The 17,052-nt window shown below is 39.1% G+C and overlaps 1 protein-coding gene across 2 annotated transcripts; it reads left to right on the top strand.

Moving 5' to 3' along the window:
* Positions 1–11,712: 11,712 nt before the first annotated feature.
* Positions 11,713–13,925, top strand: LOC148730694 (homeobox protein DLX-5-like). 2 transcript variants are annotated; one of them, XM_088762097.1, is made up of 2 exons: positions 11,713–12,522; positions 13,260–13,925. In XM_088762097.1, exons 1-2 carry the CDS (start codon positions 12,382–12,384, stop codon positions 13,614–13,616), a joined length of 498 nt encoding a protein of 165 aa, XP_088618223.1. In that variant the 5' UTR covers positions 11,713–12,381; the 3' UTR covers positions 13,617–13,925. The 2 variants fall into 2 exon arrangements, 1 of the variants encoding a protein (XP_088618223.1); XR_016002072.1 differs by lacking the exon at positions 11,713–12,522 and adding an exon at positions 12,641–12,831.
* The last annotated feature ends 3,127 nt before the right edge of the window (positions 13,926–17,052 follow it).

The following is a 17,052-nucleotide window of genomic DNA, read 5'->3' on the forward strand; positions in this document are numbered from 1 at the left end:
AATCTCTGATGTCTTCCTCCCCGGAAAAACGACCTAGTAAAATCTGCTCTTTCTCCTCTTCCAAGGCAAGCTCTCAAGATGCAATGCAGCTTTTTCTTCGGTCGGAACCGGCTCCACAGAGTCATCGTATCCGCCTATTTCGAGAAAAGGCTTTTCAGGAAAACTCTCTTGTTCACTTTCTTCGCTGTGACTGTAATAAATTTTGCTCAAAGACGAAGGTGAAGGTGAATGAGACATTTTTTAGTGAGAAAGGAGCAAGACAATAGCGAATTTAATACGTGAGAAGTTAAGAAAATGACGTGACGACAAAAACAATTGGCCAAAAGCGCGTAGCCGCAGCTCTATACCGCAGGCTCACTGGAACGTAAATTTATGATGGCGGACGCAAAAAAACAACTTTTTAGGGCTAATTTTTTCCAGTTTGTCGGGTGAAAATCCTCATTTCAATGAAATATTAAGTAACAGTCTTCCTTAATGACCTGATATAAATGATTCTTTTTGACAAACACAACATCAAAATTTCGTCGTAGCAGCACTTTAAGGTAACCTATTTATAAAAGTATTCTATAGGAGTCCCTATCAATTGTACAGATTGATGGGGACTCCCAAGCGTTTCTAAAGTTAGATAACGAGAGTCGGTAGTAGTCGCACGCAATTCTGTTTTTGGTCTCACTGAGGGCATAGCGAATTATACCCTCAGAGGGGTCATTCCCATTGTGGAAGGTAGATTTATTTCGAAATTTCCAGATGCTGTACAGAACTGTCTTAATTAGAAAGCGAGCAATACGATTCTGTTTTGGGCTAGCGGGGGTCCAACGAAAAAAGAAAACATAGGTACAGGATGGGAGAAAGCTAGTTTCAAGGATAGAGGAGATGACAGGGGAAAAGTAGGACCATACAGATTTCACACGGGGGCAATTGAGAAAACAGTGATCTAGTTTCTTTACGGGAACAGAAGGCGCACTTACCTGAGTCGATACTTTCCCAATTTTTTAGCGAATCGCGGACCTTAATAGCACGAAGTACAATTTTCCAGAGTATGTTGTTCTTACGATTTTCAGAAAAGTCATCTCGCACTAAATTCCAAAATTTGTCAAGATCAAAGTCAATCGGAAGGAAGGGTGTCCAAAAGCGATGAAGAATTGGAGATGTGGAGTTTTCCTTCAAGAGAGTTCGATAACATTTCTTGGAAGAAAATTCAAAATCGCAGCACTCCGTGCAGGAGAGAATCCCACGTAGAGGGGTGAGAGCCGAGAAAACATTCTCATAATGTGGCGTCGAGATCTCTGTACTCGGGGTGGAGTTATCTCGAAGAGAACTCCACTCCGAGCGACAGGAGGCAAGCCTAGAACCTAGAAAATATCTGGCCAAATAAAAGGATTTTGATTCGTGATCATCTAAATTGGAAATTACCGAGGTTAATATAAGAGAGTTACCTTTGATCAGGAAATTCAAAATGCCGAGACCGCCATTGCTAAAAGATTGGTGGCAGGACGCTCGGCTAACCGTTTCAATTCGACAGCCCCAGACAAATGGCCAGATTAAATTGCAGAGAGATATAGGAGCTTGCTAATTCCGAGGGTGTTAACGATGAGCGATCGGCCGACAAGAGAAAGAGAGCGGGATTTCCATAAATTTAGATGTTTTTCTAATTTCTCTAATTTTGGCTGCCAGTTGTCTAATTCAGTATCGCGGCCGAAAACAACACCTGGAATTTTAATTCTTGTCATCCATTTGAGACCAAGTGCAAGTGGCCAAGTGCAAGTGGTCGTCGCGCGTACGCCACGCCCCCAACCACATGGCCTCTGTTTTCGTGAGATTAAGGCGTGCCCCAGAGCCACTCTCGTAAATATTAATCATGTTGAAAAGAACTTGCAGAGAGCGATAAGATTTCACTATACAGGTCGTATCGTCAGCATAATTTCTAACTTTATAGTAGAGACCATGTGCGCCCGGAAGGAGAAAGCCTTCGATCTCAGGATTATTTAGGATTTTGTATGCGAGAGTTTCAACGCACAAAACATAGAGCAGGGGAGACAGGGAATCCCCTTGTCTCACCCCACGAGATAAAGGAATCGCATTGGTTAGCCATTCATCAACAATAACACGCATTTTGGCGCCATTATATAAAGTGTTGATCCAAAAACAAAAGGACGGGCCAAAACCAAAACGACGGGCCAAAACCAAAACGGGGTAAGAAGCTTTGCAGAAAGGTGCGATTAACGCGATCGAAGGCTTTCTCTTGATCTAAACTGAGCAAAATGTCGGTTTCATTCGTGCGGTCACTGTAATCTAAGATATGTCTAAGTGTGTTGTCGCTGTTTCTCGTCGTTCGTTAGTATTTTTTTCGCTGGTTAGTTAGCTTCTGTTGTGTCTATGTCACGTATCTTCGTTCATTAGTTTCTTTCGTAATATAGGTGCTAATTGCACTTAAAGTTAGGTAGTCGTTTTCGCATACATAAATTAGTTTTTCTCAAGTTCAGAGTTTAGTCTTCCGTTAGTCATACAGTAGTTCGCTTTGAGCAGTCACTCCAGTTTATCTTATTTTCGCCTTTGGGCAGTTTATATTCGTCCATCAGTTTCGTAGAAATCGTAACAATGTAAGTATTGTCATTTCAAGTTTGTTCAGTTCGTTCAGTGAATTTCTTTCCCGTCTCTTTTACTAGTCAATTGTTGTAATTTCGTATTCATTTATTGTTTAAAGTTTCAACCCACATACCGTCAACATCATTCGCACCGAATAAATCGTCTTTATCATCATGGTGTTGTGAGGTTACGGTTACTGCAGTTACAGAATGTGAACACAATATTGCTGATGGTTGCTGCGCTGTAGTTAAAAAGTTCAGCCAAATGCAAGTTAGTATAGTTTTGTCTTACTTTCATTAGTGTTATAGACACTTGATCTTCCAGCAAAATCTTCTCAACTTTCCGGCCATCATAAAATTTATTGATATCTTGAGAAAACCTTTTGATATAATTCACAACAATTTAGAATACTTCTTTGTTTGTTAGGCCAGTTTCTAGACAAATCAGTTCATCACTCAATGCTTCTACAGAGTAAACCTGTCTTTGATATTTTTCTCTCGACTTAAAAGCTCGCAATTCCTCTCGTAAGTTTCTAGTTCAATCTGCAGAACAACGTCTTGAGTTGAAGTATCAGCTGATGAACAGGCTGTTTCAGAGCTTTGTTCACTAGCAGAGGTATTGGGCATTTCTGCTATCTCTTTTACCAACATCGACTCTTGATTCTTAGGAGGTGACTTTCCTTTTTTAGCTACTTTAGGCTTTCGTGTTTCAGACGTTGGAAAAACTTTGTCTGCATTCTTTTTGGGACCATTGACTTTCAATTTACCACGAAAATGGCAGCTGCAAACACGCGAGGTACATGACAGGACGGAAAACGCGTTTTCTAAGGCTTTGTATGGGACAACGGGAGGTACTTACAGTGCACGCATTTTCGGTCCTGTCATGAACTTGGCTTTCTGTCTTGTCGTCCTCAAAATAATAATTAAAAGGATCGTTTAAATTACTTTATACTGCGATAAAGAACCTTCAGATTATATTTTTCAAAAGCTAGACCATTAAAAGCGATTTAAGGTCAAAAGATTATGATAATTTTTAATCTTCGACAATCACGCGATGTCAGCAATAAAGCGTGGAGAGAATCGCAAATAATTCTTACCTTAGAAGTTTTATCCATCGTTGAAACTCACCAGGGTGTTTAGGAAATCTGTAAAACCTACAGGTTTTCCTTTCTGACTGGTGATATAGTCAGGAGCAAAGCACTGAACCATTTTACTTAGTGAACTTTGCGTTACACGACTCAAGACGCCATATTGATAAGTTTGTTTAGAACCTTCCAAAAGTGCCTCCATGGTAACGTGACGTCACGACTTCGGTACTCTACTCTAAATGTGTCTCTTTCTCTACAATGAATTTCCAGCAGAAAAACGCAAGCACGAAGTAAAAAGTAACAAGGACATGTATTTTCAAACAAACAAGCTTACTGAGAAAACAAACTTTTATGAGAATACCTCGAGCTCGAAGGCTATAACAACTCACTATATACACGACTTTCATAATGGCTGAAGGCGCGCGGAACTGGTAACGATTTTGCATGGAAACGAGGCCACAAAGGCCTCTCAGACGTGAACATAGCGCATGTATAGTGGTTTTAGGTCAAGTTTTTCTTTTGTGTGAAGACAGTAATACTCAATTGGGGTCAATCACCGCTTAGAATACACGTTTAATAACAGGAAGGAATGCCTACACGCTGCTGCGTTCCAGAATGCGCCAAAAAAGACTATCGCGAAGAGCATAGGTTGAAAGTTTCGTACTTCCAATTTCCTTGAGGAAAAAATCATAGATTAAAGAAGAAATGGATAAAGGCCCTCAGGCGAGACGAAGGAAAAGACTTTAAAATGTCCGACTCAACAAAGGTCTCTTCCAGACATTTTAGAAATAGAGATCTAAAAAAGACTCTTGCGAGGAAAATATGTCCAAAACCTGGTGCCATACCTTCGATATTTTCCTGGATTCGCACGTCGCCTCGCAAGAGGAAGCCAACAACAGAAAGAAACGTTCGCGAACCAGTGGCGTCGATTTCCGCTGCTTCTTGATCGAATTCATCTGCTGAGAGTGCTGTGGAATTTGATTTGGAAGAAAAAGGGGAAGTAAGTATCGGTTTGACTACTAGGGTTGTTGAGAATCAGAATATAATCTTTCCAGAAAAGGAATGTTATCAGTGATTTGACGGAAACCGTCGCAAAAAAAATAAAAGAATTGAAGAATTAAAACAGGAATTCAATCACATAAAATTGCGATTAGAAAATGCTCAGCGGCAAATCACAAACCTTACAAAGAAACAATTTGTGCTCGAGAACTTGACAGCTAAGCAAAATGCAGCAGCTTTTTACACTGGTTTTAAAGTGCTACTATGATGAACTTTTCACATACCTTTCTTTTCCGCTCAATTAACAGTTAACATCCCTAGGAACATTATTGCCAAATTTCAGCTTCGTGCGATGGCGAAAACCCTTTTATTTTCGCGATTATAGTCTATAATTTTTGCCCGCCATTAATCCGTCATGTTCCTACGACCTGGTTACCAATGCCTGAGGGTAGGTCGCAAGAAACTTCGAGGGAAACCTGGTGACGTCATTTTCTCAAGTTAAACCCGACACATGGCTAATTTCTTATACGATTCCAGCGAGTTTATGTTTTAGCGAAGTACGTAAATCTTTCAATTCAATATGGTAGGAAGTCGTGTTGTTCAGGGCTGCAGCAACCGCACCAACAAAGCGGCAGGAGTGGCTTTGCATGCGAGTCCAACCGACAGAACGAGAGATCTATGGGTCCGGTTTGTTCGAATGAAAAGGAAGAATTTCTTTCCACAACCACGGGCTCAATTTGTCATTTTGCTCGGTGCACTTCGAGGAAGATTATTTTACTCGAGCTTTCGATCCGACACAGCGTCGGCAACTTAAACCCGGTTCTTTGCCTAGCACATGGAGAAGAAAGGAGCCATCTACAGAATGGGATTCAACGAGACAACTTCGCATGAAGGAGAAGGAGCGGCAAAACGTTAGGTTCTTATGGGTTCTTCTTATGTTATACATTTTCGCTCTCATGTACAAGATGTTTGATATTTTAGTATCGCCAATTTAAAGCCTACACTATATAATTTGGATATATCAACAAAGTTGAAATGGTAAATTGGCCACCGTAACGTTACAAAAGCTGACGTTTCGAGCGTTAGCCCTTCGTCGGAGCGAAGGGCTAACGCTCGAAACGTCAGGATTGACGAGATACATTTGTATTTTATTGTTGTAAGTAGTGTATACTTTATGAATAAAGGCTGATAGTTTCGAAAGAAACTGTTTGGGGCTGCGTCGGTGGGAGTAACGAGATAATTTGGAGCGAGTATATCAGAAGTGCGTGATAAGATTTCTTTCCTCCGATTTCGATTGCCTGCCATCGCACGCTTGTAGGACTTTGTATTGTGGTAGCAAGGACTAAATTACTAAAAAGTAGCTGGTAATCGTTTCCACCTAGAATATATGGTCTATACTACCCACTAAATCGGTAGATTTTAAGGAAAAACTGTATGCAATTCTGGTTTTCCAGAAAATTACGAAAAAAAAGCGAGGCCAAAATATAAACTATCGATAAACAGACACGATTTTATGCGCTGATTGTGCGAAATATCACACCTCGGAAAATCTATTAGAGATCACTTTTTTTGACCTCTGGCACATATTGGGAAGAGTGAGTTACCTGCGCTAAATTCAGTGACATTACTTATAATTATTTACAGCAACAGCAAATTATGCTTAGTTGCAATTTACAAAGCACACTTACACATCTTATGAATTTCTTTTTTCCAATTTGGTTTAGAAACTCAAAAGCTGGGTCAACAATAGTTTTATCTTTACCAGTTCTGATGTACTCGCACACTCGTTTCGTTTAAAAAGTTTGTCATACCATAATTTTGTTTGACACGGCATTCCCTCAATCTTCCCTCTCCTTCTTTAAACTTAGGATAGGTAACACGAAGTTTTGTTTTGCGCTGGGAATCTTTTTGCTGATCTCTGTTTTAGTTCCAGTTGAAGTGGAGAGCAGCTAGAATTATCCTGAAAATACAAGCAAATATTGAAACTAATTTAGAATGGAATTAACTAATATCTGTGAACCAAACATTTGTGGCTTTGTGATTTATTTTTCTAATTAAGTAATTTATTTCATTTAAAATACCTGCTTAGAATTCCATGATATGAGAATGCTAACATTTTGGGTGCAAATTGGTTCACAGCAGACTGGTAACCTTCAAGGCAGTTTGTTTGCTGTAGTGGTGTTTTATTCCCCTCAGTAAGAAGGAGTTGTTAAGTGCCTCGCAGAGTTTGATGTATACATTTGAACCTGATATAAAAAGAACATTGTATTTCAAGCTCTGTGTACACCATAAAAATGATTGACATTGAGTTGTACTTATCTGTGTATCTGACTAATTAATTAATTAGTCAGATACACAAAAGTACTTTGAACTCACTTCTTCATCTGCAGTAAGAGGAAGGCAAAAATGTAAACACATAAGATCATACCTTTTATTCTCTCGATTCGTATTGTGGAAGCTTTTGTATTTCATAACACGGAATACATACCAATCTCCGATGTCTTCCTCCCCGGAAAAACGACTTAGTAAAATCTGCTCTTCCTCCTCTTCCAAGGCAAGCTGCTCAAGATATACTGCAGCTTCTTCTTCGGTCGGAACCGGCTCCACAGAGTCATCGTATCTGCCTATTTCGAGCAACGGCTTTTCAGGAAAGCTCTCTGGTTCACTTTCTTCGCTGTAACTGTAATGACTTTCGCTCGAAGACGAAAGGTGAAGGTGAACGAGACATATTTTTACCGAGAAAGGAGCAAGACAATAGCGAATTTACTACATGAGAAGTTAAGAAAATGACGTCACTATAAAAAGACAATAGGCCAAAAGCGCGTAGCCGCAGCTCTATACCGCAGGCTCACTGGAACGTAAATTCACGATGGCGGACGCGAAAAAACAACTTTTCGGGGCTGATTTTTTCCAGTTTGTGGGGTGTAAATCTTCATTTCAATGAAATATTAAGTTACAATCTTCCTAAATGACCTGATATAAATGATTCTTTGTGACAAACACAACATCAAAATTTCGTCTTAGTAGCACTTTAATAACTGCGATGCTTTTTAGGCGGTGTACAACTATCTTGGCGATTCATTTCGACTCTGGTAAACACTGGCATTTTCTCGAGCAAAGTGCCCCAACCGTTGTCGGGAAACTGCACCGAAATACCCTCTTCTCCGCTAACTTCAGTGAAGGTGCTCAATCGTTCTTTTCTGCGACTGTAAATCTTGTCTGGATCTGGGTCAACAATAGTTTTATCTTTGTCAGTTCTGATGTACTCGCACACTCGTTTCACGAGCTCCGCTTCTGTCTTCAGACCTTTTCCCAAATCATCGTGTCAAATCAAGTGTCCTTGGCCCCATATTTTTCAACATTCACATCAATGATTTATTCGATTACATTAAGCAGGCAAACTTGAATGCCTATGCCGATGATCAACAGTTGTACTCGTCTGACAAGGACCTCAAAACGCTAAACACATGACTGGAATACGAACTTGGTATTGCTAACAGTTGGTACGAGCGAAATGGCATGATTGTAAATCCAGAAAAGCATCAGGCAATGGTGATTGGTGCGAATAGTGAATATGAATTTTCTTTTCCTGTCAAGAATTCAATTGAATTATCGGGCGTAACTATCGACAAGGATTTGAGCTTTAATTGTCACATCTCACAGATGTGTAGTAAGGTTAATAAACAATTTGGTGTTCTTAAGAGATTTAAAAACACTATTACCAGTAATGTAATGCTGCGTTTATATAAAGCTTTTATTCAACCGCACTTTCAATATTGCTCTCTTATTTGGTATTTTTATGGCAATAGAGATTAACTGTGATGATTTAGAGTCCTTGAACAAACGTATTTTACGATTTATTTTTAATGATTCACTGTCTAGTTATGATGATCTGTTAAAGAAAGCAAAGATAGCATCCTTACATACTGGAAGACATTATAAAACTCTAATGGTAGTTTTCAAGAGCTTATTTGTTTCTATGTACCCTGGATATCTAAATTAACTTTTTTTTTCTTCGTAATTCAAGTTATTCACTGAGAGGAAAGAATATTCCGACTCTACCTATACCAAAAACAACAAAATATGGTCTTGAGTGCATCCGATATCAAGCAGCAAAAACTTGGAATTCCCTCCCGGACAGCGGGAGAACAATCACATCATTTAAGGATTTTTAGATAGCCATAAGGAAAATGAACTTTTAGTAGCAATTTTTTTCTTATTATTGTATTGGTAGTAGTTCCATTTATAATTTGAAAGACTTGTGTATTTTTCTTTCTCGAAGATATTAGCTCAACAGAGCTACTCTAAAAATTAGAGTCGAAATAAAGTATATGTATGTATGCATGTATCGTGGCACTTAAGCCACAAACGTAGTTCTGTGTTTTTCAGCACTTCAGGCTTTCGTCCAAGTAGAGAAGCGCCTGGAATATTATCTTCCGTAAGAAAAATCGCTTTGAAAGAATCATCGCGTAAGCAACTCGAGGAGGAAAGTGAAAGTTTGAGGCCTTTGTGACCTCGTTTTCATGCTATTCTCACCAGGCCTCGCGCTACGCCCGCCATTATGAAAGTCGTATAAGGCAGGACTGTCTTGAGGTAAATCTGAGCGCTCTGATTCGTTCTTACTTGGTCTGGATTTGCCATACGGACCATTTACACGGACGCGGTCATAAGCCGTATATTTTTGTTCGCGAAAGCCAAAAAATTAAGATTAAAGAGGTTTTCCCGAATGTTATGATAAAGTACATAGTAACATCGCTTGCTTGAGCTGTATTGGGAAATACTGGCCTGGTCGTTTTTATACGGACTATAACTGCCCTTTAATTAATTAATAAGGAGAGACAACTCTAACACAATTATCAACACGGGTTTCGGAACGTTTAATTGTAATAACCGATAACGGCGGCCGGCATAGATCGAGGAGACAAACAAAAGGGGCGAAACGACACAGTTAAAAATTTGTTGCGATATTGTTGATTCCCTGCCTAGTGGCGAAATAGCTGCACGAAGCGATGACCAATACAGTGGAACTTACTGGACAGAAATGCACAAACTACGATGAACAATACGGTTAAATACATGCTTCGTTACGTAACGTTACGAAATGACACAAAGAAAGCGCACGCGAAATTTTTACTACATTTAGCACTATTACAACAAGAAAAATGAACAGAGGAAAGGAATAAGGCGTTAGCGATCTACACGGACCTCACTGCGCTCTCTCCGTACGCAGTAAAAGCTCTAGTAACGTTGGATTAATGGCTGGTTGAAAACGTTTAAGAGCGGAGCGTCTGACTGAAATCAATAGCGTAGCTCAGTGCTGTAATGTCTGCCAAAATGAGAAACAAGTAATTGAAGTAAAACGGATGGAACGAAACGTTTGAGGCACAAACAATCTGCAATATTCGGTTGTGTGAAAATTGCATTGAGAATGTATAAACACCGACATGTAGTTGTTGTCAGAGGAATGTTTATAATCTGCCTGATTTGCGATCCTAACGTACACATTTCTTCCATACTTGAGAAAAAAAAATAACTGTAAATAAATGTTGCGCTGAAGTTCACTGATTGTCAGTGGCAAAATTTTCACGCGCTCTCTCTTGATCAGCAAATTAGACTAAACATACCCTTAGCCACCTTCAGGTTTCTTCGCTGTTGTCTCAAAATGAACCATTATAAGTTTTAACCACACAGCAAATTTAAACATAGAAAGAACAACAGGTGTCAAATACTTTATGCCCTTGAGGTGACCGAGAAAACTCGAGGTGGCTAAAAACTGGTTTATCATATGGAATGCTTTACCACTGTTTATGTTTCTTAACGGCATGTTACCTGAATATAATAATCTTATCCGACGGCTCGCTCATTCTCTCTTACGCTTGTCATTTGTCCGTTTCACGGCTACGCTGAACAATTTGTCACGCAGTGAGATCACGACCCTAAAAGAGTTGAAAAACAACTCTGCCTCAAACCTCAAAAGTGATAGCCGATAAAAGGAAAACCGTCAAAGTGGGTTCACCCATGCACCGTCGCATTTACCCGCGACCAGCAAAGATTAGTCTCTCCCCTCTTTCCCTACCTTGTAATACAAAGATATCGAGCCAACAATGTTGCCGCAGAGTAAGTTCGTTTTAGAGAAACACGATTGACGATTTTCGAAATTTTTGATCTCAACTCCACGAGGCGATTCTAAAGGTCAATTGTTGTAGATACCTTTGTAAGGTAGCGGCCATTTTACAAGCAACAGCAAAGATAAGAACAAGGGTCTACTGCGGATGTTATTTCCAACACATGTAGTAAAAATATTGTTAGTGTGATAAAAGTGTTTTTCAGTTATTGACTCCCTTAAACTACTGTGCAGATTTCACTTTTATTTCACTTATCAAAAAACATCGCTGGAGTTATCTAAAGAACAGTTGTTTAGAAATGGCGTAAGAGGAAATGAAAAGTACTTGAAATTACCATGAGACACCGTTGATCTTGGGTTCGAGGAAAAAGGTAACGGTTACAGATCTCTACAAGTAATCGAATTTCGTTCGAAGTAGGGCTGGGTTTGAGTAATCGGGAATCGACTGAGGTTAGCGCGCGGAAGCGCTTTTAAATGTTCCGGCTTGCACGATAAGAGCGGCCTCGTAAAACTTCGGAACGCACACTCTTTTTGTCGGTTTCCGAAAGACACAAACAGGCCGAAAGGTGAGGACAGTGCCTCTAAGACGCAAAAAAAAAATCGGCCGCCTTTAATCTTGTTACTTGACAGCTACACCTCTATATAAGTAACAACTCCGCAAAGCTGCATTCAAATCACTCAGATCAATACAGAAGACGCATCCTGTGTTTTTGTCTGTTAACGATGGCTTCGCATGTGGATATTTCAGTTTGTGTTCCGCTGAACTCTTCGTCCGTGGCTCCTTCATCTCGAACGCCTTCAGCCAGTCTGCCTCCACACAGACCTATGCTTGAACCGGTCTCCACTCAACCACTTTCCTTTTCCATATCCCGGATTTTGGGGTGTGAAGGCAACTCCTTTCGTTCTTCGTCATATTCGCTGCTTCCTGGTAAGTTGCGTTCCTTATATCTTAAATGTTTTAGTCTATTTCTCAACGATTTCGCTTTAAGTTTTGATAAATGCTATTTACGAGAAAAAGAGAGAAAGTTCAGGGATTTTCCTGATTGTATTTCCAGTCATTTAAGTGTCCAAGGAAAATAACGACTTTGGATAATCATTTTCTTCCAATCTTCAATGAAAGAAATACGACTAAATCAGTTTCCTCGGAAAACCAAGAGAATACCATCTCCCGGTAATACGTGGCCTTAAGTGCTCAACTTACACGGAAAGTGTACAACACACAAACGATGAGGTTTGCAGATTAATTCTAGATTCTCGGATTAACCATGTTCTGTAGTTGTACGTTGAATAAAATATCTAAATGATGACCTCCAGGCCTTGCTTCGAGACTTAGGTTTCAGAAGCTTGATGCATATAGTTAATTTCTAAAATGTTTACATATTTAGCCATTAATGAATGAAGTCATTCTTTGATCTTTTGTCTCGTTTCAGCTAATGATAACTCAACTACCGAAAGCGATAGAGGGAGCTTCAAAGAGGACAGCCGGAAAAACCACGAGCACTTGCCGAGCGTTGACACCGACAACCAGAGGACTGACGTGGACAGCGATACAAACCAATGTAGTCCAACCCCCGCGCGGCCAAAGATGACAAGGAAGCAACGAACCACGTTTTCACCTCTGGAAATCTGGGAAATGGAGAGAGTGTTTGCTCAGAGACCATATTTGATACAAGAGGACGAAGACGAATTAGTACAAAAACTTGGACTCACTACAAGGAATATACGGGTAAGATTTTTTAACTTATCTTTTTGGTCAACATTTTACAGTCAACATTTTTGTCAACAAATTGAAAATATACTCATATCGGTTTAAAAGGTGAAGAGTTCGTAACACATACAAAAGCTGTCTTTTCTCTTTTACTATACGATGGCTTTGAAATTCTATTTTAGAACGATTGTGGCCAGTTTTTTAAAAACAGAATTCAGTGGCCACTTTGTTAAAAACAAAATATGCGTAGAAACGGGCAAGGAATATTCCGAAATAGTGCAAATGATCATGAAAGTGATTGCCAAAAAGGCGATTGCGTGACACTCGGTAAGTTATAAGATGACATATGTTGTCATGTATCAGAAGAAATAACAATTTTCAAAATTTCTAGTCTGCATTCTATACCCAGTCTGCAGTCTGCATTTTGTACCTAGTCTGCATTTCGTAACCGGTTTGCAGTCTGTATTTTGTACTGACCGATAGCTGAAATGTGAACTCTGACTATTCGCTCAAAATCACCCCAGCAGTTCAAAATAATACCAAGAAGTCTCAACTGTATCCGGGAGTCGTCCATTGGAATTCAATTATCTTCAAAACTCATTCAAGCGCAATGTATCCACATTTATTCACAGTTTCCTTTGATTCTGGTTTTGTATATGTTTATTAGGTATTTAACTCATATTAACAAAACCATTAGCCTTCTGTCCAGCCGCATGACACAAGTTACTAACGACTATTTACCTTCATATTTTCAGTTATGGTTCCAAAATCGTCGGGCCAAGTTACGGAAACAAGCGAAAGTCTCAAATGATGTCCATCGAACCAGCCGGCCAAACCAGTTTGCCCAGTTTCGGCCTCCACCTCCACTGCCATCGTATCATCCTGAAAATCTGTTTTACCCAGCTTTCCACGGCCCATATCTTCCACGGTTTACCTGGCAGGCTGGATTTTCGCCAAGAATGTTGCCCTCATACCCACATGAACATGCGCCCTGCTCATGCCGTAATATGAAGTCAGTGGCCAAACAGGAGAACTACTTGAAATACCCATTTAGTCAGTTTGAAGAATTCTCAGCGGTCTTAGAAAGGTTGCCTAAACCAGATCATCTTTAATTTGCAAACTGTGACGCGATGACCAGCGACCACCAATAGCGAACCAGCACTGCCGCAAAGGAGAATAGCGCGAGAAATTATGATTCAGCTAATGTGTCATATTTTGGAAAATTGAAATACAATTCAATGCTGTTACAGTTTTGTTGCACAGACTAGGAATCTGTTGTAAGACCTTCCATTGCTAACCATATGGATACAGTGTATGTTCATTTTTCTTTTCATTTAAACAATGTTTGTTCTCAGTGAACTAGAATGTTAATACAAAGAAGCCTTGCTTTACTGTATATTTTCAGTTTTAAAAAGCAGAAACCGGTTGAATAAAAATGTTTTTCATTAACTGGTTGATGCTAGCGTTACCAAATTTAGTCAATTTTCCAAATACTCGATTGATGCATCCCTCTCCCAAATAAATTTTGTTAGCGGAGTTTGAATTACGCTTCACTTCACATCGAGAAAAAAAGAACTGAATAGGTCAGAATATTCTTCAGTCCATATCAGGGAGTAGAAATGATAAACTCAATTTCTCCTGAATCATCACGCTACAAATAAGTGTAAGCGTCGCACCAGTCGTGGCTACCCCCAGAAACTTTGTACTTCTGTCATAGGTTTACACTGCCTTTCCACTACCTAAATGTACGTAAGGTGAAATATCCATCTGGTTGACTGACCTCTCCTCTACATATCGTCAGCTAGAAGTTCTGCATAAACACAACGTGAGCATTCAAATACTTGCGTTACTCCAGCATTCCATAAAAAGCGCAAAACGTGATTTATGCGGCAAATTGTAATAAAAATAATTCTAAATTCCCTGGGTCCACAAACCAGACTCGTTTTGCGTAAACAATAATAGCGATATTTACTTAGCCACGAAACAGCTAGGTACAATATCCACCACTTTCACCGACACTGAGGTTATCAGTTGTTTTAGCATATACCACACAGAACACATAAAACTGGTATCACACCCCTTAGTTACAGATTCTTCTAACAGCCATTTTTGGTGATCCTTGCAATCTGATTGGCTCTAAAGAGTGTGAAATATTCAGAAATGGCACAGTTTCTTTTGCATTAAATTGCGCAAATTTCCCAGATAACGAGAAAGCAACACTAAAAAGAAAACTTCCAATCAGATTTCCAAGGCACTTTTAAGTAACCACCACATTTCAGGAGACTAGGTGGTTTAATGATGACCAACAGACTACCACCTAATTCATTCTGGCGAGATACATTGATAAATCAGCGTTAGCTCTTGTAGATTTGCGCCCCTGTAGTAGTAGTTCTTTATTTAATGTGGCACCACACTTAGCTACAAGCTACTTTCTAGAAAGCCCACAAAAAAATATTCAAAAATAAAAATTACAACCTACTTTAAGAATTATGTACATTAAGTAAAATATTATTACAAAAAGGATATCGCAATAAATATAATTGTTTTCGACTTCAAAAAAGTTTTCGCATTGAATGATAAGGAAGATGTTTCTGGAGCGCAGAAAGTAACAACCCCATTCGACCTGGTTGAAAAACCCTTTTCCCCTCATATCATTAGCCATATAGTCCTGCACAGACATTTCCTCATTAGAGTGTGAATTAAAAGATGACCTTTTCAACCTACTTCACAACAGAATCCTATGGTACTACAAATTAAAGCTGATTGCTGCGCAAATAGTAAATGGATAGGTAACTTTTACGCGATAATTTTAAAATTGTCTCCGGAAAGTTAAAATGTAAAAGCAATTGGAAGCTAAAATCTTGAGTGGTTTGATTTATTCGCGGTTTGAGGAAAGGATTCCCCACCTGTACTAAGTTCAAAAAGAGAAGGATAATGCATTCTCTCTTGATTCAAAATACTACTCCCTAAACTAGAACTGACTTCAAGTTCTCTCATTTGTAATCCTAAACTGTAAGGCCTTTTCTGAAATGCGCCCTTGTTTTGCAAAGAGGGTACGTTCGAAGTCTTTGATAAGTAATAGATCTTTTTATCTTCAGGTTAAGTCACGAAAGGTAACTTGGTGAACAACTACAGCAAAGATATCAATGATATCATTACTAGCAACATCAACCCTGACAAAACAAAGCAGTCAGAAGTGAACTTGATACCAAACAAGACACAATCCACATATGAAGTGCGAAAAGCTGGGAGCGGAATTTGAAGAAGGACCTACAATCTGTAGCAGATTTACGTTTGGCTTTTTATCGAGTGTTATCGAAAAAGGAAAGAAGCGACCTCTAGACGAGACCGATATCCCTTCCTTAGATGTTGAAAGCACGAAATCTTTGCCTGAAAAACTGAAATTAAAATAGAAATAAGAAATCAAAATTGGAAGAGTCCAAAGTTCTGAACCTCGTTTGAGAAACGCAGTCCTACGAGCTGTCGACAAATACTTAATGGCTCTGATTGTACAACTAGCAAATTTAGAGACATTTTGCGCGATGACTCAGCCTGTTCTACTAAGCTTTCTCCTGACCGAGACTGCGGTGATGTCCTCTAATTCCCCCGTCAAAGTGGAAATGTTTCTTGTTTATTCAACACTTTTCTGTGTGAGCTGTTTTATTCAAACGATTGTCACTCACCAAGGTAGTTGTGCCACGTTTCCAATGGCGGTTCATGTTGAAGCTTCTTTGACTGGTATAGTTTACAAGAAGGTAGGTGGATAATGATTTTTTGCTGCTTAATGATATATATATATATATATATATATATATATATATATATTAAGTTTTGAGAGGGTTTTATTCCTAACAAACCACATAAGTTACAAAATAAAAGTGCTAATGCACATGGGCTTGGCCCCAACTAATTATTAATAAACAGTCCAAAGTTCCAAAGTTCAAAAGTTCTTAAATATTTACGAGTATTAAATATCCCTAATATTAATTTAAGGTTATAAATAATTCCAAAATAGTTAGGTCTAATATTAATATAGGCTTAATCTATAATACTGGTATGGCTAGGGCTAATGTAGACTAATATTAATGTAATGCTAGGATTGTTTAATACTAATTTTAAGTTACAAATAATTCCAAGTCAATTTGATCTAATGTTAACTAAAGCTTAAAGTGCTACTACGATGAAATTTTGACACACCTTTCTTTTCCGCTCAATTAACAGTTAACATCCCCATCAACATTATTACCAAATTTCAGCTTCGTGCGATGGCGAAAACCCTATTATTTTCGCGATTATAATCTATAATTTTCGCCCACCATTAATCCGTCATTATTCCACCATTATTCCTACGATCTGGTTACCAATGCCTGAGGGCAGGTCGCAAGAAACTTCGCAGGAAACCTGGTGACGTTGTTTTCCCAAGTCAAACCCGACACATGGCTAATTTCTTAGACAATTCCAGCGAGTTTATGTTTTAGCAAAGTACGTAAATCTTTCAACTCAATATGGTAGGAAGTCGTTGTGTTGTTCAGGGCTGCAGCAACCGCA

Source organism: Stylophora pistillata, chromosome 5 (assembly GCF_964205215.1).
Source record: "Stylophora pistillata chromosome 5, jaStyPist1.2, whole genome shotgun sequence".
In the NCBI taxonomy this organism is placed as follows: Eukaryota; Metazoa; Cnidaria; class Anthozoa; order Scleractinia; family Pocilloporidae; genus Stylophora; species Stylophora pistillata.

Excerpts from the sequence above, each read along its gene's own strand:
- LOC148730694 (XM_088762097.1), top strand. The coding sequence starts at position 12,382 with ATGACAAGGAAGCAACGAACCACGTTTTCACCTCTGGAAATCTGGGAA. Across the intron at positions 12,523-13,259 it reads TCACTACAAGGAATATACGG|TTATGGTTCCAAAATCGTCG; the intron begins GTAAGATTTTTT and ends TCATATTTTCAG.